The sequence below is a fragment of the Globicephala melas genome, chromosome 20, assembly GCF_963455315.2.
Source record: "Globicephala melas chromosome 20, mGloMel1.2, whole genome shotgun sequence".
NCBI lineage: Eukaryota > Metazoa > Chordata > Mammalia > Artiodactyla > Delphinidae > Globicephala > Globicephala melas.
The window spans coordinates 33,798,546-33,820,525 of record NC_083333.1 but is presented as its reverse complement, the minus strand read 5'-3'; the positions used below and the strand labels follow the sequence as shown (position 1 = coordinate 33,820,525).

The 21,980-nt window shown below is 54.1% G+C and overlaps 1 protein-coding gene across 3 annotated transcripts in view; it reads right to left on the bottom strand.

Annotated features, from left to right (window-relative positions):
• TBCD (tubulin folding cofactor D) overlaps positions 1-21,980 on the bottom strand; it is a 176,150-nt gene that overhangs the window by 4,147 nt on the left and 150,023 nt on the right. Inside the window, exons 26-40 of one of the 3 annotated variants that reach the window (XM_060290402.1) lie at positions 21,099-21,171; positions 18,583-18,701; positions 17,287-17,378; positions 16,439-16,579; positions 13,006-13,089; positions 12,327-12,485; positions 12,110-12,248; positions 10,857-10,978; positions 8,320-8,397; positions 7,629-7,709; positions 5,796-6,026; positions 5,320-5,409; positions 4,768-4,855; positions 3,615-3,721; positions 1,267-1,351 (exon numbers count right to left, since the gene is read on the bottom strand). In XM_060290402.1, the coding sequence (XP_060146385.1) occupies positions 1,267-1,351; positions 3,615-3,721; positions 4,768-4,855; positions 5,320-5,409; positions 5,796-6,026; positions 7,629-7,709; positions 8,320-8,397; positions 10,857-10,978; positions 12,110-12,248; positions 12,327-12,485; positions 13,006-13,089; positions 16,439-16,579; positions 17,287-17,378; positions 18,583-18,701; positions 21,099-21,171 (1,689 nt within the window). The remainder of the gene's footprint in view (positions 1-1,266; positions 1,352-3,614; positions 3,722-4,767; positions 4,856-5,319; positions 5,410-5,795; positions 6,027-7,628; positions 7,710-8,319; positions 8,398-10,856; positions 10,979-12,109; positions 12,249-12,326; positions 12,486-13,005; positions 13,090-16,438; positions 16,580-17,286; positions 17,379-18,582; positions 18,702-21,098; positions 21,172-21,980) is intronic. The other 2 variants (XM_060290403.1, XM_030843121.2) reach the window with 2 other exon arrangements.

Sequence of the window (21,980 nt, the reverse complement as noted above, 5' to 3'; positions counted from 1 at the left end):
GGAATGGGAGAAAATATTTGTAAATGATGCAACAGACAAGGGCTTAATCTCCAAAATACAAACGGCTCATACAACTCAACAACAAAAAACCCAATCAAAAAATAGGCAGAAAATCTTAATAGACATTTCTCCAAAGAAGACATACAGATGGCCAGTAGGCACATGAAAAAATGCTCAACATCACTAATTATTAGAGAAATGCAAATCAAACCTACAATGAGGTACCACCTCACACCAGTCAGAATGGCCTTCATTAAAAAGTCTACAAATAACAAATGCTGGAGAGGGTGTGGAGAAAAGGGAACCCTTTTACACTGTTGGTGGGAATGTAAGTTGGTGCAGCCACTATAGAAAACAGTGTGGAGGTTCCTCAGAAAACTAAAAATAGAATTACCATATGATCCAGCAATCCCACTCCTGGGCACATACCCAGACAAAACTATAATTCAAAAAGATACATGCACCCCTGTGTTCAGAGCAGCACTGTTCACAATAGCCAAGACATGGAAACAACCAAAATGTCCAGCGACAGACGAATGGGTAAAGAAGATGTGGTTTATATACAATGGAATATTACTCAGCCTTAAAAAGAACGAAATAATGCTATCTGCAGCAACACGGATGCAACTAGAGATTATCATACTAAGTGAAGTAAGTCAAAGAGGAAAACAAATACCATATGATATCACTTATATGTGGAATCTAAAATATGGCACAAATGAACCTATCTACAAAACAGAAACAGACTCACGGACATAGAGAACAGTCTTGTGGTTGTGGGGTGGGAAGGGAGAGGGAAGAACTGGGATGTTGGGATTAGAGATGCAAACCATTACATACAGGATGGATAAACAACAAGGTCCTACTGTATAGCACAGGGAACTATAATCGATATCCTGTGATAAACCATAATGGAAAAGAATATGAAAAGAAGAATGTCTGTATGTGTATAATTGAGTCACTTTGCTGTACAGCAGAGATTGGTACAACACTGTAAATCAACTATACTTCAATTCAAAAAATTAAATTAAAAAAATTTTTAAAAAACTTATAGCAGCTAGGATGTGGGAGTACTTAAATACTCAGTTTGGTCTACTGTTTGGATAATGATTAATAAACACTTTAGATGTTATATTAAAAATTCTATTGATTAATAAATATTGAAAAAGCTAGAAAAATATTTTAAAATAGCGTCTATTTTAAATTGTAAAAAAAAGAAAAAGGGGCCCCAGGTCCCCCATGTGGCCTGAGGGGACAGGTGGTTACCTTGGGGACGAGCTGAGGTCTGGGCACGCCCAGGAGGTCACACAGGCGGTTCCGCTGGGCTCTCACGACCGGGAGCTCTGCATCCCTGGGGAGGAGAAGAGGGGAGCAGCATCAGCCGCAGGAACAGTCCTGCAGTTAAACCTGCCAAGATCTGTAACTCTCACTACACTTCCTACCGGGTGTGCAGAAAACCCAAGGCACCTTAGATTAGGTAGGAATCAGGGGAAAAGGACGCCTCACTCCAGAACGTACACCCCGGCGAGCCTAGCTCGGGCAGGACACCTGCACAAGGCTTTGCTCCTGAGCCCTTTCTTGGGAAACTGCAGAGGACGAGCCCCACAAAACAGGGAGCCCCGTGAGGGGCACTCGGCCCCCAAACAGCCCAACCCAGGGGCGGGCGACAGGAAATGCTAAGACAGCGGCACAGATTTTATCCCATGGGTTTTAAGTTTTATTTGACTTTGAAAGCTGTTTACTTATAACTTTCATTAAAAACAAAAATTAAATTCAGCAATACCATAAAGAAAACTGGGCATGTTTTTCTTTTATAATAAGAAAAAATGAGTTATCTTTAAATCCTCTGGAAGGTTAACCCCGCCCTGAACTGTGAGAGGAGAAAGGCAGGCGTGGGGAACTCAGGGAAACTCTGGGACCCACTGGGTGTTGGTGGTTTCATGTCATGCTCCCTTCCCTGTCCTAGAGTGTGATGCAGAACGTGCCTCCGTGCTTTTAAAGCTGACAACGTAACAGAAAAATGTGTCCCGTCCCAGCTGCTCACAGAGCGGAGGCATCCACATTTCCTGAGGCCACGTTTTCTGCTCTGGAATTTTCACTGAGGCGCCCACAAGATGTTCACCAGAATGCCCTCCTGCTCGAGGCCAAGTATCTCCCTAGAAAACCTTAACACAGCCCTAAAACCAGAGGCCCTTTTCTGTCCTTCAGGCCACAGTGGCTCACGTCCGAGCAGGGGAGCTGGGCCGTCAGGCCAGGAACGGAAGCTGCATCAATGTGAGGTCTGTGCGGAGCTCAACCCTTGTAGGAACATCACTGTTCTGAGGGTAGTGCATGTGAGTAGGTTATGTACATCCTTTCCCGCGTAAGCAGAATGCACTGACCCCAGTGACGGAACCCAGTCCTGGGGGACCCTCATCACTGGTGCCTGAAAAGGCCGCTGCCTAAATAACCTCTGAACTTTGGTCCTGTGTCCAAAACGGGGCTGAGTGGTCACCCTGTAGGGGCAGTGCGAGCGCCTGAATGTGCATATGCACGTTTGTGAGTGTGTGTGCACGTGAGTGTGTACAGTGCCTGGAATGGGACAAGCGTCACTCCCGTGTTTGTCGTCATTCGGTGTTGCCCGCTGGACGCATGCTCACGGGCTACCCCTTCCCCTGCTTCCCCATCAGCCCCCTCCACCCCCATTCAACACCCCTCTTTCAAACCTGCCGCCCAAGCTCAGAGTTGAGGAGCCAACAGAGATGGCAGGAAACTGTGCCTAAAACGAACCTGGAGACCCAACCTGGAGCAAGGGCTGACCCTGACTGTCTGGGAGGGAAGTGGGTGTCTGGGGTGGGAGGGAGGACAACTTATTCTTCCTGGTTCCCTCCGTCTGTTTGATTTTTGAATGTGTCCACATGTGGCCTTTTCCACCAAAAGTGAACAAAGGCCAGTGGACGGCTCTCCTCTGCAGCGAGTCTGGGCCTGGGGGCTCCTGCTGCAGCCACTCAACACCCTTCCGCTCCTAGGGGGCCACAACTGACACACGTGGCGTGTCCCCGAGGAGGGAGAAACTGCCTGCCACGCCACACACTCCCCTGCATTTCTGACACCACAGTTCAGGGAGCAGGAGCTGCCATTCTCGAGTGACTTCAACCCCAATAAACCGCAGAAACAGGTGCACCAGCGCCCACCAGCACCCAGAGCCGTGACGTGATCAACCGAAAAGCGACCACAGAGAAATAGGAAGTCAGCCTCTAACCAATCAGTGCTCAGAACAACCCACCTTTTCACTTACAAAAATTGTATTTGGGAAAAAATAATTTCACTTTGAAAATCTTCCAGCCTGAACACCCCAGGAAGATCCCCCTCCTCCCTCATCTGGCCGCCCAGCCCCTCTTGGGTGTAAGGAGTGAGCCTGTGCTACAGAAACGCGGACACGTGGGTGAGGAGAGATTGGTTACAGACACCACTGCCTCCTCGTAAACCCAGAGCTGAGGCGGAGGGCTGGAGCCCGTCTTCCCTCTTTGCTCTGGAGGGTTTTGGGAGAGACCACAAACAGGCTCTGGGCGTCCCGCTCACTTTGGCACTGCACCCGCCACACTCTCGGGAAGAGGGCAAGGGCCCATGCTCACCAGGCCGTGCAGTTGAGCACAGCCATGACCTCATCTAGGATGTCCGCAGCCACCACATCGTAGGTCAGCACCATCTCATACACCTGGCTGGCTGTGCTCTTCCGGATCTGGAGGGACAGAGCAAGTTGGTGGGAGGGGAAGGCCCATGACAGAGAGCAGAGCTGACGGGACTCTGCCCGGAAGCAGGGACAGGGCCCAGGCACCTCCCGGGGGCCCAGAGTCCAAGTAAAACAGGAAAGGCTCGCCGGGCAGACAGTTAAGAGGAGCTGACCTTGGACCGCTGCTCAGGAGACCGTGGCCACAACCGATGAGTGACCATGAGATGCGCTCAGCCCGGGGCGCCCCATTCCCCTGTGGTCCCCCAGAGGCCCTTATCAGGAGGAGCATCATTCTTACTGAAATCCTTCATTAAAAACCTGCACCTTATCAGAGAAGTCCTCTCACCTGCTTTCTTTTCTAGCTGTCCCTAGGGGGGGGACTTATTTCATGGAACAGGTGCTCTCGGAATCCCAAGGCCTAACCCCAGAGCTCCTGGTTTGGCAGGTCAAGGCCTGAGAATCTGCATTTCTGATCGTGGAGGGAGGGCCGTCCAGTGACCCCACTTTGAAAACAGCTGTGCTAGATGAGAGTTAAAGTTACTTTAGCTGTTAAAGAAGGTGTCACATTTGAGTTATCTGAAGAGCATTTCTTCTGCCAAAGGGAAAGAAGAGACTTCCTGGGAAACCCGACCCTGGGGTGGGGGCTGTGGGGTAGGCGCCTTCCAGGAGCCCCTGAGCCAGAGCCTGCAGGACCCCAATGGGCTGAAACTCCCCGCCCACCCACCCACCCCGTGGCAGGGCACCTGGGAGCACCTGCGGCCAGGTTCCCAGGGGGCAGGGGTCCCAGCCAGTGTCGGGTGTTTCCCTGGCGCCTGGGCTCACTCCCCGGGGCTCCAGGGGCACATTTGGCCCCAGGCCCTTCGCCCCCAGGGGCCAGGCTCAACCATCACACTGCAGCTGCCGCATCCACAGGCACAGTATGCCCCGCCCACCCTGATGAGGACCCGCCCTCCATCAAGGTCCGCTTGTGCCAACACCAGGAAGCATCCGATCCGGCGCCAATGTGCAGCCCAGGATGCCGGCCCCGAGTGGGGCCTGGAGCTGCAGACACTCACCACGGGGAAAGGGTGGCAGAGCAGGAGGAAGAGCTGCAGGAGGACCTTCCTCCTCACGTCTCCGGGGAACTGCACCAGCCCACAGAACCTGTGGGGACCCCGCACTCTGGTGAGCTGACCCCCGCCCGCGCCTGCTGCCTGGATACCCCACACCTTCACTTCACTGGGGGGCCTGCCAGTCTGCGTGGGATGGGAGGCCCCCCAGGTGCTGCCCATGGTGACCCCCAGGCCTCAGGGCTGTTCCACTGGGGAGGCAGCCCTGGGTTCACGTCCACTTTCTCCCCGCAGGTGGGGGCATCCAGATCTCCAGAGTGTCAGGGAATCGGGGCTTTTTCTATGACAACACTCCCTGACCCGACGCCCACCCATCTGGGAGGCTGGTCCAAGGGTGGGTAGGCTGTGGCCGGGCCCACCTGCTCCACCAGGAACACCGGTCGGCATGACCAGGGCCACCCGCCTCTCACTCTGACATCAGAATGCCCCCGACCCCGCGCTCTCGGCTGCTGGGCCGGCCCCTCCCTTTACCGCCTCAGTGAGTTACTTGGAACTCACACCGCGATGCTGGACCTCAGTTTCTGGACGTCTTTGGACTTCTTGATCTCCTCCTTACAAAGCGCGAGCAGCTTCACACAGAAGGGGTGGCTGGAAGGAAAGCACAGGACCCAGAGGTGGGCTTCCAGGGAACATCTGATGATGGCGGCCACCCCCAGGAGGAGAAGCCTCGCCCCTGGGGACATGCACCAGGGCACGTCAACACCAGGGCATTGTAACTGGCTCCTTTGCAAGTGCAGCAGGGACAGACACCCGCTGTCTCGCGTACTCAACAAACCACCTTCCCCGCGGCACCTCCCCGGCCTCACGGCCCCTCAACAGGAGGGCAGGCTGACCCCTGGTGGGGCCTCGACGTAACAGGAACACCCAGAACTCAGCCCCGCTGCAAGCCCAGCCAACGTGTGCCGTGTCAGCGCCAGGCTCAACCCAAGATCAAAAGAGGACGACCGAATCGTGGCCAGGCCCCACTCACTCACTTCCAGGTCCAGGTCCTTGGAGGGTCAGGGAGGGACTGGAGGCGTCCTCCCCAGCTCTGCTTGGCCGAGGAGCCACGACCAGCATGAGTCCCCGTGAGATGAACATGCTCCTCTCCTGCGGAGCCGCAGCCCCAGGCCAATTCTGGCCATACGACGAGGGCTGAAGTACAGTGGTCTGAGTGGCCCCACGCTCCCTCTTCCCGTCCACTGGCCAGGTGACCTGGGATATGGCTGGGGGCAGAGCCTTATCTCACCAGACTCCCGCATGAGGGCGCAGGACAGACCTCCCGCCCTAGGCAGGCAGAAAGCAGCCGCCCATGGTGGCCATTTCAGGGTCAGCCTGTGACAGGAGCTCGCCTGACCAGAAGTGGTCCCAGGGAGACTCTCCCGTCTTCTCAGGCTAAAGGAGACCCAGCCCCCCAGTGGCACCCCTGCCACCTGCCATCCACGTGGCACCACTGTCCTCCCAGCCGGCCCGCCCGCCAGCCCCACCCCTCCCTGATCCAACCGGCTTCTCCCCACAGCTCACTGAAATGCCTGTCAGGGACCAAGTGACCACCAGGTCGCTGAAGGCCGTGGTCACTCCTGTCGTCAGCCAACGTGACCACTCGGCACACATCATCGACGACCCCTGTGACTGCCCCTCCACCTCACCTTCTTCCTGGTAGATCTGCTTCCCCTCTGCTCCCCGTCTCCCTAACGATGGGGCACCCCTACAGCTCTGTCACAGCGCTTCTGTCTACACCTGACCCCCTGGTGGCCTCATGGGACCACATACCACCCATTTTCTGAGGACATTCCACCAAGTTCCAGCCTGGAAGATCCATCTCCACTGGACGAGATCTAACAAGCATCTTAAACCAAACATCTCTGCTATGAACTGAATGTTTGTGTCCCCGAGATTCCTACGTTGAAGCTCTAATCTGGAACATGAGAGTGTTAGGAGGTGGGGCCTTGGGAGGCGATTAGAACATGACATGGAACCCACAGTGGGATCAGTGCCCTGCAAAGAGGAGACACAAGAGGTGGTCTTTCTGCCACGGGAAGACACAGCGAGACCGCGTCCCTGTGCTGATCTCGGACATTCAGCCTCCAGCATCGGGAGGAATGAGTTTCTGGTGTTTAACTGCCTGGGCTGTGGTATTTCTGTTACAGCAGCCTGACCTGCTAGGACAGCCTTCCAACTGGACCTCCAGGCCTCTCTGGTCCACACCGACTCCATCCAGCCTTCCTGTCTGAGAACAACTGCCCCCTTCCAGTGGCCAGTCCAGGAAGCCCACAGTCACCCTTGGCTGCCTCATCCCCTCACACCCACACTGATCTGCAACCGGTGGTGTTCGGCAGCATGCACGGGGGCCCACTGCTCTCTCCAGCTCCCCGGATCCCATGTCTCCTGCACAGCAGCACCCCCTTTCCTGGACCCCGAGACTCCCCTCCAGCAGCAGTAGCAGCTGGAGTGCCCATGACCCCCCGCTGCGGGAGGTGAGCCTGACACTTGGGGTACTATTTTCTCCTACCATTTTATTTTGAAATTTTCAAACCAGGAAAATAGGTTAAGATCTGAAACAGAATATTTAGTAAGCACAGTCATACAACGTATAAAAGGATCACACCCCACATCACACCCCACAACCATGGGGTGTATCCCGTGAATGCACAAGTTGCTCTGACAGTAGGTATAAGAAACATGCTGTGATGTACCATCGGCAAATTAAAGGGGAAACCCTTTGACGTTATTCAGTTAAAAGAGCATTTGAGCATCTCAGCAAAGACGTAACGACAGGGACCAGATCTCACTCCCACCTGGAAGAACTAAAAGTGAACAAAACTCACTAGACAGCAGGCTGCAAAGGATGGTGACCACTGAGGCCTGGGAGGCAAAGGAGGTGAGCCTGCAACTGCCCAGCTTCCTGCCTGCGGAGGGGACACGGAGGGGACCTGGGCAGAACCTGGTGCCACCCTGAGTTTTTGGTTTGCAGGGAAGAGGGCCCCCAAGGATTCACCCAAGCCCTGATCAGTGCAAGGACACAGCCCCAGACTGGGGAAGAACCCACAGAAAGATGACACACAACGACTGTCACCACCAAGGCAGCAGAGCCTCAAACAGGGAGGCCGATGAAGCGGCTGCGGTGTACCTGTGCTCAGCAGCTGAGGAGCCCTGAACACGGCAGAGGAGGGAAGGCCCACTCCCTGCGTCCACACCCACCCGGCCTGTCTGAGGTGGGCTCTCCACCTGCACCAGATCCCAGCACCGTGACCACCACGGCCCTCTGCGATCCCCATTCACCGTCGGGCCTGCCGTCCGTAACTGCCCTGACCGCAGGCCCCCGTCAGAGGGGACGCCTCACCTGCTGCTTCCCGCCTGGACAGCAGGGCTGCAGCAGGGCCCCACCCCCATGTGGGAGCAGCCAATGCTTCCTGGTGGCACTTACACTGTGTATAAAAACTGACCCTGAACGTACTAGAAAGCTATCTCCTAGAAGCTGGATTTCTGGATCTCACCAGCTATTCTCTGAACACTCACTTCTCCTTGGCGGTGAAGATGGCGAAGCAGCCGTTGGCTAGCATCTGATCCAGCATCTTTAGCAGCGGCACAGACACCCTGGGAGAGAAAACATGTGTGAGACGCCAGGTACCAGAACCCAGCAGAAGGGAAGACCTGGGCACGTGGGAAATTCAGTGCTGCTGAGACGAGGGCTCTCCCTGGAGGGCCGTCAACTCAACCCCAACCAAAATCCTGGCAGGATGTGTGCGGAAAATGACAAGCCAATTCTAAAGTTTATATGGAAACACAAAGGATGAAGAAGAGCCCAAACAGCTACAGGAAGAAAGGACGAAGCTGGAGGGCCAATACTGCTCAATTTAAATAACTGTGGCAGGGACTTCCCTGGTGGTCCAGTGGGTAAGATTCCGCACTCCCAATGCAGGAGGGTGGGTTCGATCCCTGGTCGGGGAACTAGATCCCGCATGCATGCCACAACTAAGAGTTTGCATGCCACAACTGAGAAGTCTGCACGCCACAACGAAGATCCCACGGGGCCACAACTAAAGACCCGGCACAGCCTAAATAAATATTTAAAAAAATAATAATTATTGTGGCAAAGCTCAAGTGATCAAAACCGTGTGATCCTGGTATGAAGACAAGCAAACACATCAAGGAAGAGAAAAGTCCCAAACTGGGCTGCACATCCACAATTTCTGACAACGATGCCAAAGCAACGCAGTGGGAAGATCAGTCTTTCCCACACGTGGAGAAACTGGGCGTCCACAGGCAAAACCAGGACACAGACCTGGACCTGTAGCTTGCGTCACACAGAAACCAACCCCAAATGGACCTGAGGTCTGAATGGAACACTCAAACTATGAAACTTCTAGGAGAAAAACGTAAGAGAAAGTCTTCGTAGCCTTGAAGTAGGCAGAAATTTCTTAGATATGACACAGAAAACACAATCGATAGAACAACAAGAGTACAAACAAGTTTACCAAGATGTAAAATATTTGTTCTTAACAGAGAGACTGTTAAGAGTGTGGAAGACAAGCTAGAGGCTGGGAGGAAACATCTGCAAATCACGTCTCACAAAGGACCTGTCCAGTATGTGTAAGAAAATCTCAAAACCCGGCAGCAAGGTAAAAAAGAAGCACCCAGTTTAAAAATGAGCAAAAATCTGAACAGATACCTGACCGAAGAGGCTGTGCAGACAGCCAGCAAGCGCCCGAGAAGGTGCCCGGCACCCTCAGCCAGGAGGGAAACTCAAATTACAGCCACGACGAGAAACCACACCCCCTTGGATCGGCTGAAATGAAAAGGATCGACCACGCCGGCCGCGGTGAGGACGTGGGCCCCCAGAACTCTCAGAGGCCGTGAGCAGGAAACGGTGCAGCCACTTCAGAAAACAGTCCGGCAGTTTTAAATATTCACCCGCCCTGTGACCCCAGCCAGTCTACTCCTTAGCATTCACCCAAGAGCAGAGGAAAGACAATTCCACATGAAGGCTTGTGTATGAATGTTCATCACAGCTTCACCTGCAGCTGCCTCAACCTGGAAGCAACCCCAGTGCCTATCCACAGGTAAACAGACAAATTGTGATGTACCCACACAACAGAACATAACTCAGCACTAAAAAGGGCGACTCTGAAAGAAACTCGCTGCATCCGAGAAGCCAGACGCTAACAGGGCGCACACTGCATGATCCCACCCTCCTAACGTTCTAGAAAACGCCAACTAAGCTACAGGGACAGAAAGATCAGTGGCTGCCTTGGCGCTGGGGGACCCTGGGGGGCGGGGTTAGAAGGGGCAGGAGGCAACTGTGGGTGACAGATGTGCTCAGTGTCTTGACTGTTTTTACGGTTGCTGACATGAGTCAAAACTTCTCAGACTGTACACTTTACGTGTGCTTTGTTAGATGTCTTCTACGCCTCCAGACAGCTGCTCGCGGAAAGAGCAGAGAGCAATGGCCTGAGTGTTTGTTTGCTGAGAGCTCTCTGTGCTTCCCAGGGACAGGACAAGGGCCTGCATGAGGGGACCTGCAGCCATGCGGTGGTAACCGGGGCCCCAGATGCTCTGGGACAGTTGAGAACGGAGTCCAGGAACAGCCCTCTCAGAAGGTGCAGGAAACATCCCCAGTTCTGAGGTAGGGCTTTTGGGTCTACACTCCATCTTCTTGGAAAAGCAGGTAACAAAATGCCACAGCAAAAACATTTAGAAAACGGGTCACGTTCCAATCCTGGCAGGCTGAGATCTCATCTTCTCGATGGCCATGGTTGTGTGTGAACCACGTGTCTGAACAGTGGCACTGACATGTCAGTGTGCGTGACCAGGGAGCACCACAGGCCAGAGCCACACGAGCTCTCCTGGCTCACAGCCCCTGTCACTTTACTTCCAACGTGCACAACCGGCCCAGAGTGCAGGTTGCGAGGGGCCCAGGAGGTGACTCTGGTCATGCCCTTGCCTGCCCTTGCCCATGTTCCTCACCTGGGCCCATCCTACCTCCCCTCAGAGCCCTGCTGGGAAATGAGACCCTGGGGATCTGAGAAACCACTGTGAACAGCACCACCACTCACCTGTCGTTCAGAAGGCTGTCCTCAAAGACCTGCAGAAGGGTCCCAGTGAAGTCCTCCAGGGCTTGCGGGTCGTTCTGAATCCCCTTCATGTACTCAAAGAGGCCCTGTGTTGAGTACCTGACCTGTAATACAGCATTCTTGTAAGAGGGACAAGACCACCCCACTCCTGGCACCCCCTGCCTCAGGGCTGGCCGCGGTGACAGACTCAAAACATCTGCTACAGAGCGTCAGGTTCCCTCAGAGCCTGTCTGGGCCAGGCATGAGCGCAGCCACAGTGCAGACACCCGAAACGGAAACGCAGCTCTGGACGCACCAGCACAACCCAAGCCCTCACATGCTGTTGCTAAATTTGGACCCCTTAGAGGTGCGGTATCTGGGCGACCACCGCTGCTGGGGAGCAAAACCAAAGGCACCTCCCCTCAGGTCAACAGCTAACACCATCGCACAACCAACACCCAACTGATGAGTCCTCACGAAGGAGTCTACAGAGCAAGAAAGCAGATGCAGGCCTCCCTCTGACAGCAGACACTGGATCACATGACACAGAATGTAGGAGGATATTGTGTTATTACAGAGAAATGCAGTCACAAAGATGAGCATGTGATGGAAAAGCACGAGAAACAGATTTCAGAACAAACTGAATGGTAATGAAGATACAATTACCAAAACACCAAAAAATGCAACAGCGAGAGGGAACGAGCAGGCTACACAGAACTGCAGAAACTGCAGTAATTTGAAAAGAAGCGTGAAGATGGAGAGGATGGACTGTGGGTGGGAATGAGGACGGTGGAGAACTTTCCAGAAGTGATGAAAACCATGAATCCACCGGTTCAGGAAACACCGAATCAGGGCCCAGGGAGCGATGAGAGGCGAGAGGGAGAGGGAGGGGCCCACGCAGGGGAGACAACACAACAGAACAGAGAAAACACAACGAACCACCACGAAAATGCACAAACAGGAAACAGGAACCTGGAGAGACAGGTTGGGGAACCGCGGGGCGCTTGATGTGCAGAGAGGGTGAATCGAGGCCGGCAAAAAAGCCAGGGAGCGCAGGACCTGCATGCATCTGCATCTGCAGTTTCCCTGCTCCTGAGCTCATGCCCCACACGCTGTCCAGTGGATCAGGGGTAACGCCCGCCCCCCACCTGCCCCGCAGGCACACTGAGCCCCAGCAGAGGCTCCTGAAGGAAGGATGGAAGGAAGGAAGGAGGCAGTGCTCCCTCTCGGGAAGGCCCACTGAGGCGCCTGCTCACCGTGGACTCGGTCAGGCCGCCCACGGACACGGCCAGCCCCAGCAGCACGTGGTAGCGGTAAGCAGGCAGCCCCAGGAGCCGGGCCACGCGAGGGAAGGCCTGCGACGGCGCGCCCCAGTTCACAGAGGCCACAGCAGACCTGCAAGACAGAAGCACAAACTGGAGGGGCCGCCCCGCTGGGAGCAGAGCTGCCCCACCGGGGACTCAGCACCAGTACCTGGGGAAAAGCCTCTCCAGCTCCTGCCGGTGGGGCACGTGGGGGACGGCGGGGCCGTCCCAGTGCAGCAGCGCCAGGAACGCACGGGCTGCATGTGCCCGGAACCGGTCGATCTTCTCACTCGCCTGCTGGGCTAAGCAGCACATGACCCGCTGGCAGCTGCAAACCGAGAACGCAGGGTTAGCTCGGCTGGAACATGAGAGTGGGCACACGCGCCACCCTGGCTGCGGGTGGGAACGGGATCTGACAGCCCAGAAGCCTAAGTGGGAGATCTAGAGTGGAAGCAGTGAAGACTGACAGGGCTACCGGTTGACTGGTGTGTGAGAAGAGACGGAAGAAATGGGAGGATGGGGGGCCTGCAGCCAGAGGAGGAAGTCGGGGTGGTGGTGCTGAGGAAGCGACGCCCGGATCTCCTCAGGGGCCTCGGCAACAGAAAGGGCACGGTGATACCAGGCCAGCAAGGTACCCAGAGGCAGCCCGGTGTCCAGGGAACCAATAGGGGACAGGATGGCCAGTCTCCAGCAGCAGCAGGTGCTCGGCACAGGGGTCCTGAGCCAGGAAGCTGGCTGTCCTGCAACAGGCCTGGACCCTGCGGGAGGCCTAGCCAGGAGCAGGGGCTGTGGTGTCAGGAGGGAGGACCCGGGCAGACCCTCTCCACGCAGCGGGAGAACACACTCACACCGGGGCCTCGATCAGCTCTGGCTGGTCCCTTGCCAGCAGAAGAGTCAGGTCCGTAAGACTCGTCATGGCAGCCTCGCGGACCCTGCAGAGACATGGAGGGGTGAGGCTTCCTGCCCCCGGAGCTATGTGACCATCAGCCACTCTGCGTGGTCGGGTTCAGACACCCTCAAGCCGGGGCAAGAAACACGTAGGAGGCTCGACAAAGGCCGCCGGCAGCCTTTCCTCCAGAAATATTTCTCTCACACATTACCTTGAACAAAGACACCTGTTTGACACCTGAAGACTAACGGCCAGGTCCCAGCAAACTCTCTCACAAGTGCACACACAGAAACAATGCTGACTTTCCCATGAACCTTTCAACACGAAATATACCCACTCTACAAAGGTTTTCCCGCAGAAACACTCTTGAGGGCTTTTCGAGGGAGGGATGGAGAGCAGCTCGTGTTTGCTCCAGAATGAAACAGCGTCATTTCAAACCTGGGACAAAGAACGCTCAACCCAGCTCAGACACACTGGGCAACGGGGACCACAGACGCTGCCCCACGCCGCCAGGGCCGGCAGGTCCTGTATGCCTGGGGCACCCACCCTCCCGCCAAGGAGTGTGCACCACATGGGAGATAGCCTGCGCTGTTCGGGTCTGCACCGACAGAGGCCCCGGCCCCGGAGGGGCCCAGCAGCCAGAGCACTGAGTGCAGGTGCGGTGGTGCTCGGAGGCATGAGACGGACGCAGGCTGGGGCCGGGCAGGCTGGGCAGGCTCTGACACCAAGGTACAGCCGCCAGCCAGCTGCTGCTCAGGACACAACACGCACGACCCTCTGGAGGTGCCAGGGTGGGTCAGGGCGTAGACGGAGGGAGGACAGAGCATCCCCCCGGGACCCCCAGCGCCCACGGGCACAGCACTACAGGGAAAGGCCGACGAGAGGAAACAGGAGCGGCTAAAGCCTGCAGCACACGCCCCTGGGGCCCTCACCAGCTCCTAACTGGACAAGCACAGGGTGCGGGTCCCAAAGCCCAGAAGCCGGCTGCTGGGGGGGCACATGTGCAGGAGAAGGGCCCTGGGAAGCCCCTCAGTCAGAGCTGTGGGTGTGGGCAGGAGAAGGGCCAGCCAACCCCAGCCCTGAGGACAGCAGGTGACCCACCCACACAATAGGGGGCCTGACAAAAGGAAACTTAAATCTTGCTGCAAGGAAATTACACAACCCCAAATCTCTGCAATTTTGAACTCACAATTTCTGGATTTAGTTAAAAGTTACAAGGAATGTTAAAAAAAAAAAAAAAAAAGACCAAGTGTTAACAATAATGAGAGAAAGAAGACGACAGAAATAGACCCATGGATGACATGGATATTGGAGTAAATGGCCAGTCTTTAAAGTAACCACGAGGAACACGCTGAAGAAAAAAAAGAGAAAGATGGAAAACAAATGGAAAAGATGAAGACTTTCTACAGAGAATTAGGATCTCTGGAAAAGGACCCAACACTGCAGAGCTCAGATAAACCTCTGGAATTAAAGATTCACAGAGGGGACCCCTGCATGTGCACAGCACTGGCTGGACCTCCTCTGTTCACTTTATGTTCCGCATGCTCTGGGGGCAGCCACGGTGGCAACTGTAACACCAATGAAAACCCACTGCCCTTCTGGCTTGAACTGTGCAACCAGGGTCAGAGAGTAAAGGGCTCCCCTTAAAGGGGCCTGAGAAGGGGCCCCCACGTTCACAGAGGACCACCACCCACAACTCCACCACGCAGGCAGCACAGCAGAACCTGAGCGGCTGCCCGTATCGCGTGAGGTGGAGACCACGGCGCTGTACTCAAAGCAGGCCCACTGCCTGCTGCGAGGCCACCAGCACCCTCTGGGAGGATGAAGCAGAACCCTACCAGTGTCCAGGAGCCACTCTAGAGCCACATGCCATGCAAAGAACCAGGAAGAGGCTCAGTGTCCAGGGAAGACACGTGAGCCCCGGCTGTGGTCAGAGCATCTTCACCAGCACAGACCCTAAAAGGCACGGCTGCCACGGCCTCGCCCCACCGAGGACAGGGCAACAAAGGGCTCAGGTGGCCGTGCTGGGGCCTCCCTGAGGACATGGGCCCGGGGAGGTGCTGTGGCCCCCTTGAGCACCCCCATGCTCCCACTGTCTGGGAGGACCCCGGGGTTCTGGATATGCTGTGCAGACATGTGCACAGTCCTCAGGCCCCCACGGGAGCCGTGCCCCAAATGCCATCTCAGGACAGAAGAAGGAAAGGAAAGCAGCAGGTGAGATAAGGGAACACTCCTGGTGGATGAAGAGGCAGGAAAGGCCAGCAGACACAGAGAAGGGGGAAAAACCCAACCAGGAATGTTATTAATGAAAACACAAGACGAAATTAAAGCTAACTTCTTTTCGCATCGTTGTAATAAACAAACCACTTCCTCTCAATGTCAGCAACAGCTCACCCGGTGCTCGGCCCACAGGGAACCCCTCGTCACAAGCCATGTTTACAGGGGGGTCTTGAAGGAGAGAATGCGAATAAAAACACTTAGAAGAGGTTCCAACATAAGCTGTAGGAGAACCTCTCAGCTTCTCCAAAATGGCAACTTGGTCTCTTATTTCTAGTAAACAGAAAAGTACTTTTGAAACCTTGGAAAGGAAATACAAGCGAATCCAGGCAGGGATCCGAGCACAGCGGCGTGAGCATCTTCCCCATGCTCGGCTGACAATGACACAGGGCTCCTTCAGGTCAACAAGCAGCTGAAGGGCTCCTCCCAAGACTAAAATCTGTGCACCTCAAGTCTTATCCAATCAGGCAGGAGCCAAGATGATGATATACAACGGGATTCCTAGAGAACCCAGGTGCTCCCTACTCCCCTTCCCCAAAATGGTTTCAGATCCTTCCTGCTTTAAACAGTTGCATGGGGGCTTTGCATGAACTTTATTAGGTAAAACTGGAGACCAGACAACTGGGGCTTAGACAAGGGAGGCACAACAATGTTTGTATTTTATGAAGTTAATTTTTTTTTTTCAGTGAAGAGTAGGACAGGACTTCCCTGGTGGTCCAGTGGTTAAGAATCCACCTTCCAATGCAGGGGACGCAGGTTTGATCCCTGGTTAAGGAACTAAGATCCCACATGCCGCAGGGCAACTAAGCCCGCACGCCGCAAGTGCTGAGCATGAGAGCCACAACTAGAGAGAAGCCCACGCTGCAACAAAAGATCCCACATGCTGCAACTAAGACCCAACGCAGCCAAAAAATAAAATAAATAAATAATTTTTTTTTTTTAAAAAAAAAAAAAAAGAGGAGGATGCACAGACAAGAGACTGGGACAGAAACCCCAGCTGCCCTGGGAATAAAGGGTCCAGGCTGGGGCCAGGGCAGCAGCATGAACGCCCCATCTCTGGCCTCGGCGGGACATTCTGAGAGGAGCAGGGGGTGAGGATAACGCGTCCGCCTCACCATGCTCCCACGTCCCCGCGGCTGTCGGTGGTGTAATCGCTCAGACAGCCCAGCAACGTGCAGTAAACCTGGGCAACGTCCTCTCTGCACACAACCTCGTCTGGAGTCCCTTCTGCTTGCACACCGACAGTCTGGCAAATCCTGAAATTAAAAACATGGGAAACACAGCTAATGTCTGCGGATCCCACGCAAGCCCTCCTGTCTCTCTCATCATTTTGGCCTGATGTGTCTTTCCTGACAGGATGACCTCTGAACAGGCCCATAACTCGGAGGCAGACTCAGAATCCCCAAGTTCCTCCGCACTGACGTAAAGCTGAGTGACGCTCTTCTCCAAAACACATTTCTAGTGTCTACAGTTTCAGGGTGCACGGGGTGGATGGGAGTGGTGGTGTCTGTGGCTGGCCCCTCCTACCCACCATCCTGCAGAAGGGGCTCCACCCGGGCTCGTGGGGAGAGAAAGGGTGGCCCCTCTCGACGTGTGCGTGTGTGACTAGCGTCAGTGTTCCCTCCACATGTGCCACTCCCCGTCCTGGGGGCCGCAGTCTCGAGTGGAAAGCTCAGCCCCAGTCCCTGAGCAGGTCCAGTGTCCCCAAAGCACAGAGATAAGCACGCTACGGGTTTAATATTCATTATGACAAAACTGTAACGATCCTCTATGAGTTGAAATGTTCTTGAACAATCCTCTGAAGAGAGAAGACACTAGAAAATAAAAAATAACATTTGCCTCAAAGTAGATTCAGCCCCCAAGACTGGGCTTCTCACAAAAACTGCCGTGAACGTCCCTTCATGCTCGGTCACTGGCTTCCGAGAGAACAGCGACTTTGGGGAGGAAAACCTGCGGGGCTCACCTAGAAATTGCCTTCAAAGCATCCCGCCTGGACTCGGCAAAGCTCACGTCCTCGGGAGAAATGTGGGTAACAGCCCTCAAGCCTGCTAGAACCTGAAAAGCAATGACAAGTCATCAACAGAACTGTTAGCCTCAAGATCAATGTACTTTTCATGCAAGTGGAGACCTGGCCTGGTGCCCTGCTGCTCCCAGAATGCAGCACAGCGCGGCCGGTGGCCGTCCGGGTGGGCCATGCGCCCGAAAGAACACACGGTGCGGGGAGAGGGGGTTGCCTCCAACCCTTCCCACTGCTGGGCTCCCACCCCCACCCCACCCCCTGGCACCCAGGCAGCCTCTGCAGATCTGCCTCCTCCTCAGGGGCGAGACCCTGCACTCGCGGCCAGCATCCCCTTCTGCCCCCGGCTTGGGGCTGAAGCACAGTGCACACAGAGCACCTGGCTTCTCACATCTCCACCAGTTACTTCTCCCAGGGACAGTTCAGTTCTAAAAGCCAGGTGCTTCAAACAGATAAGCCCCAGAGCAGGCTTTGGATGGTCTGTCCCCGCTCTCGGTACGTAAGTTGGTCTAGTGCCTCAGATCCTAAGGTGTCCCGGGCAGGGGCAGGTGATACAGGTGAGGGGCATGTGTGCACCAGGCACTTGGCAGCAGCGACATCTGGGAGGTGGGCTGGCAGGACCATGACTGATGTCTGAGTTAAGGGAGAGGGGAGCGCAAGCATAAGAGTTTGGTGGGCTGAGGCCAGCTGGGTCTCCAGGGTCTGACTCCGCCACCCACTCTCCCGGAGCTCAGGACCCAAGTCGGGGTGTCAGGAGAGTTGATAGATCACCCCTGAAAGGAGACAGGCCAAGGATGGTGGAGCTCAAAGGAGAACCCCTCTGCCCCCGGCCATGCCAGAAACACAGGGCCCAGTGCTGGGGAGAAAGGGCAGCTCCCCAGGGAGGAGTCCTGGGGTAGGAGACCCAGCGCCCTTCACCACGGCCACAGGGGAGGCCAGCATATCCAGACAAGGCTGGAGACATTCGTTCTTAACGCAGAAAACACTGGATAATGCACCACAGACAAGTAAAGGCCAGGTGTGTTTCCACGGAGGCCGCAGCTCCCTAACCAGCCTGGGAGTCAGCAATCCTGAGTCTCCTTCAGGTGAGAACATTAACTGGGCTCTCAAAGACCACCTGCTGCCCCCGGTGCTCCCATCCCCTTTCTTGTGCACACACGTGCTGGCTTTCAGGAATTCCTTCCGCCCACAAACCCCGCTTGGGTCTCACACGACACCCCGCCATGCTCAGGCCAGCCTCACCTGCCGGAGCCGGCCCTTCAGGACAAAGGCCGGCAGGGCACCCAAGGCCAGGGCGAAGCCACAGCGAGCCATCTCCTCGGGGCTCTGAAGTTCGGCGAGATACTGCTTTACCAGCTCCTCTGAAAAGATGGAACCAGAAGGTGACCACTGTCGTCCATTATCCACAAGACACACTCTTCACATACGTTCCAGAACACAAGCAAACGGTGCTGAAGGAAGAAGGGAGGAGCTACTTAGGCTCCTAACGTAGATGTATCTTCAAAGTGGTGTAAATCACAACAGATTGAAGAAAAGAGTACTTATTGGGTGGTTTTAAGGTTTTCGTAAGCATTTTAATACATGATTTCACTCCTGGGAAAATAAAGCCAAGACAGTTTTAACGGTAGTCAACAATCAAATTTTCATTTTTTATTCACTGAGAACACAAATGCCTTCCTCAGAAATGAGGATACTTCCTCAAAGACTGAGAGCAAACGTGGTTCCAAGCTGGACCCCCAGGGCTCAGCGCTCGGACACAGCAGGGGTGCAGGGACTGCTCTGCACAAGACACCCAAGGCTGGTTGGGCAGAAGCAGGCAGAGCAGTCAGCCAGGCTGAGTGAGAGCACAGGGAGGGGAAGACAGACCTTCCCACACGGGAAAAAGCCCGACATGGGAACTGCAAGAGTACCTGGAACAGAGGTTATGAGAGGGAGAAATGGGAAAGAGGGCCCTGAAAGTCCAGGGCGTGATTCAAGAATTCTAGGAAGTGAAGTGGAAAAACCAGATCTGTTCTCTGAAAACGCAGCTCAGAAAGTCAAGAAAGGCCAGACACCCTTATACTCTGTTACCTACCACAACCGAAGAGATTCCTGTTATCACTGCTTACATTTCAACGAAGCATGACTTCTGTAATGTGAATGTGAAAACCTTACATCCTCATATATTAGGATAGGAAAAAAAAACTGGAACTCCACTTGTACGTACACTAAGGTGATATCTTTGGTGGAACTTAAAACAACACACTTTGGCAGCAGCATGAAAATCCTTCTCTACAACTCACTTGAGTTTTAACAATAACATGTTAATTTCAGAATGTCCTTTGTTTTTATAGTCAGAGTGACATGACATGTTACCCTTTTCTTAGGCAGAAAATAAAATATGACTTGATCATCCCAATTTAATATAAAGTAACATTACAGTAGTCCCTCAATATCCAAGGGGGACTGGTTCCAGAACCCCCCGAGGAAACCAAACTCCACAGACGCTCAAGTCTCTTTTACAAAATGGCGCAGTGTCTGCATATAACCCACGCACACTTCCCATAGCTTTAAATCATCGTTGGTGATGTGTGATACTTAACACAATGCCAGTGCTGGGTCAATCGCTGTAAATATTATGTCAATGTTATGCAAATAGGTGCCTACACAGAAAATTCAAATTTTACTTTTTGGAACTTTCTGGATGTGGAACCCGCAGATACAGAAGACCAACTGTGCATTCTGTCTCTTTATGTAAAATTGCCTATAGTAAAGGAACATAGTGTAACATCATTAATTTGGAAAGTCTGTCAGAAGATCAAATTATAAAATATTTTCTTATTTTTGAAAAAATTCACAGAAAGTAGATTAGACTATTGCACTCATGATTCTTCTACACTTACAATAATTTTTAAAGTGTTTTACTTTTGAAGTAACTGTAGTGCATGTTCTATAAAATGGTATAAAGGAAAGCTACGGGGCCACATAACATGTGAATATGAAGCTTCTTCATACAAAACTAACACTCTGGAACTAGACCCTACAGACAGGACCATGTGATGTGTGAGATAAACTCCAGCTTAGAGGTGGTTCTGGAAAACCCAACTGATGCAATGACGTGTAGTGAGGCAGCTACACCGACACTGTTCCCGTGAAGAGGAAAAGAGCAGACGTATTAACACGTGAAGGACACTTGCCAGAAAAGCGCTGCCATGGGCCATACAAAAATTCTAAAACACATTACAGTGAAACAGAAAAGTCAACGGAGCAATCACTAAATGAACAGACTGCAAGGAGCAATCAGGAGGATGCGGCAGGACAGCAGAAGCAGACGACTCTGAGCTGACAGAGCCTGGGAAACGAGTGTGGAAAACAGTCACCCGATAATGAAGGACGGGCACCAAGGGACGGGGTGGAAGAGCGGCCTCCACAGAGACAGGGAGCTCCCCCATGGTAACGGGAGCCTCCAAAGCACAAAACGGGGGAAAGCGGACTTAAAAACAGAATTTAAGCAAACGCTGCTGAAATAAGTAAGAGTTGATTCTACACGTAAAGTGGTAACATCCAGGAAGGTGGACCCCGCGTGGCCTGCAGAGAGCCCCTCTGGGCGCCAGGCGAGGGTGGGACGGGCTGAGGAGGAGGGGGCGTCTCCACGGCCTGGAGCCTGCTCTCTCCCTCCCCCCGCAGGCCCCATCCACACTGCAGCGGGAGGGGCACCCAGGGCACCACCCACCACCCCAGCCGCGGAGGATGCGGGCCAAGTGCAGGCGCCCACTCACCCTGCGCGGTGGAGTCCGCCTCCCCAGAGTAGTACTCGCTGCAGAGGGCGGCCAGGGCCGACACAGCCGCCTCCTGAAACGAAGCAGATGTGAGTGAGCGGCAGGCTCCCGGCCCAGGAGCAGCCGGGCAGCCCTGCGACCAGGCCAGTGACTCAGTTTGAAAGACCCAGAGGCTGAATGACGTCACCCTTTCCAGTACATCTGCTGGTCATCAGTCACATACGGTCATAACTTTAATACTCTCTGCAACTAATACACTGAAGAGAAAATGATTATTTCCTCCATACAATGCAAATTCCATGTCTTCCAATGTGAACAGGTAACAATAAAACGTGGCATTTTATTCTTTCCCAGCAGAAGTAATGAAGGAAAAGTGTGGTAAACACCCAGAAGCAACGTGGCAAGGCCCCCAGGCGGGCCATGTACAGACCTCATTTGGAGAGAAGTTGGGGTCCATGGGTGCTGGGAACAGGAGGGGCTGCACGAGGAGGAAGGGCCAATCTGAGGGTGGGGCAGCGAGAGGGACAAAGTGCAGGTGCGGGGCTCACACCGCACGCAGGACCCCCGGCCCCTCCTGTCGCCTCCACGGTCTCTCATCTAAGCCTTTCTCGATCGTACAGACAATGAGGGGCAAATGCTGGGTTCATGTGCTCTTCCTGATGCTCCCCCAAACCAGGGAGCCCCGGCAGAGGTGCTGGGGGAGGGATGTCCTCATACACATCAGAGGAGCAGACCAAACCATGATCACGGCTGGTATGAATCAACTATGAATATGTTTTTAAAAGGAAATTCTAAGGCACTAACTGTGAAGAACTCAAATTCAACTAGTAAAACCGTACCTGGATTCTACAGAATGATAAAGTTACTTTAAAAAAGGGAGGG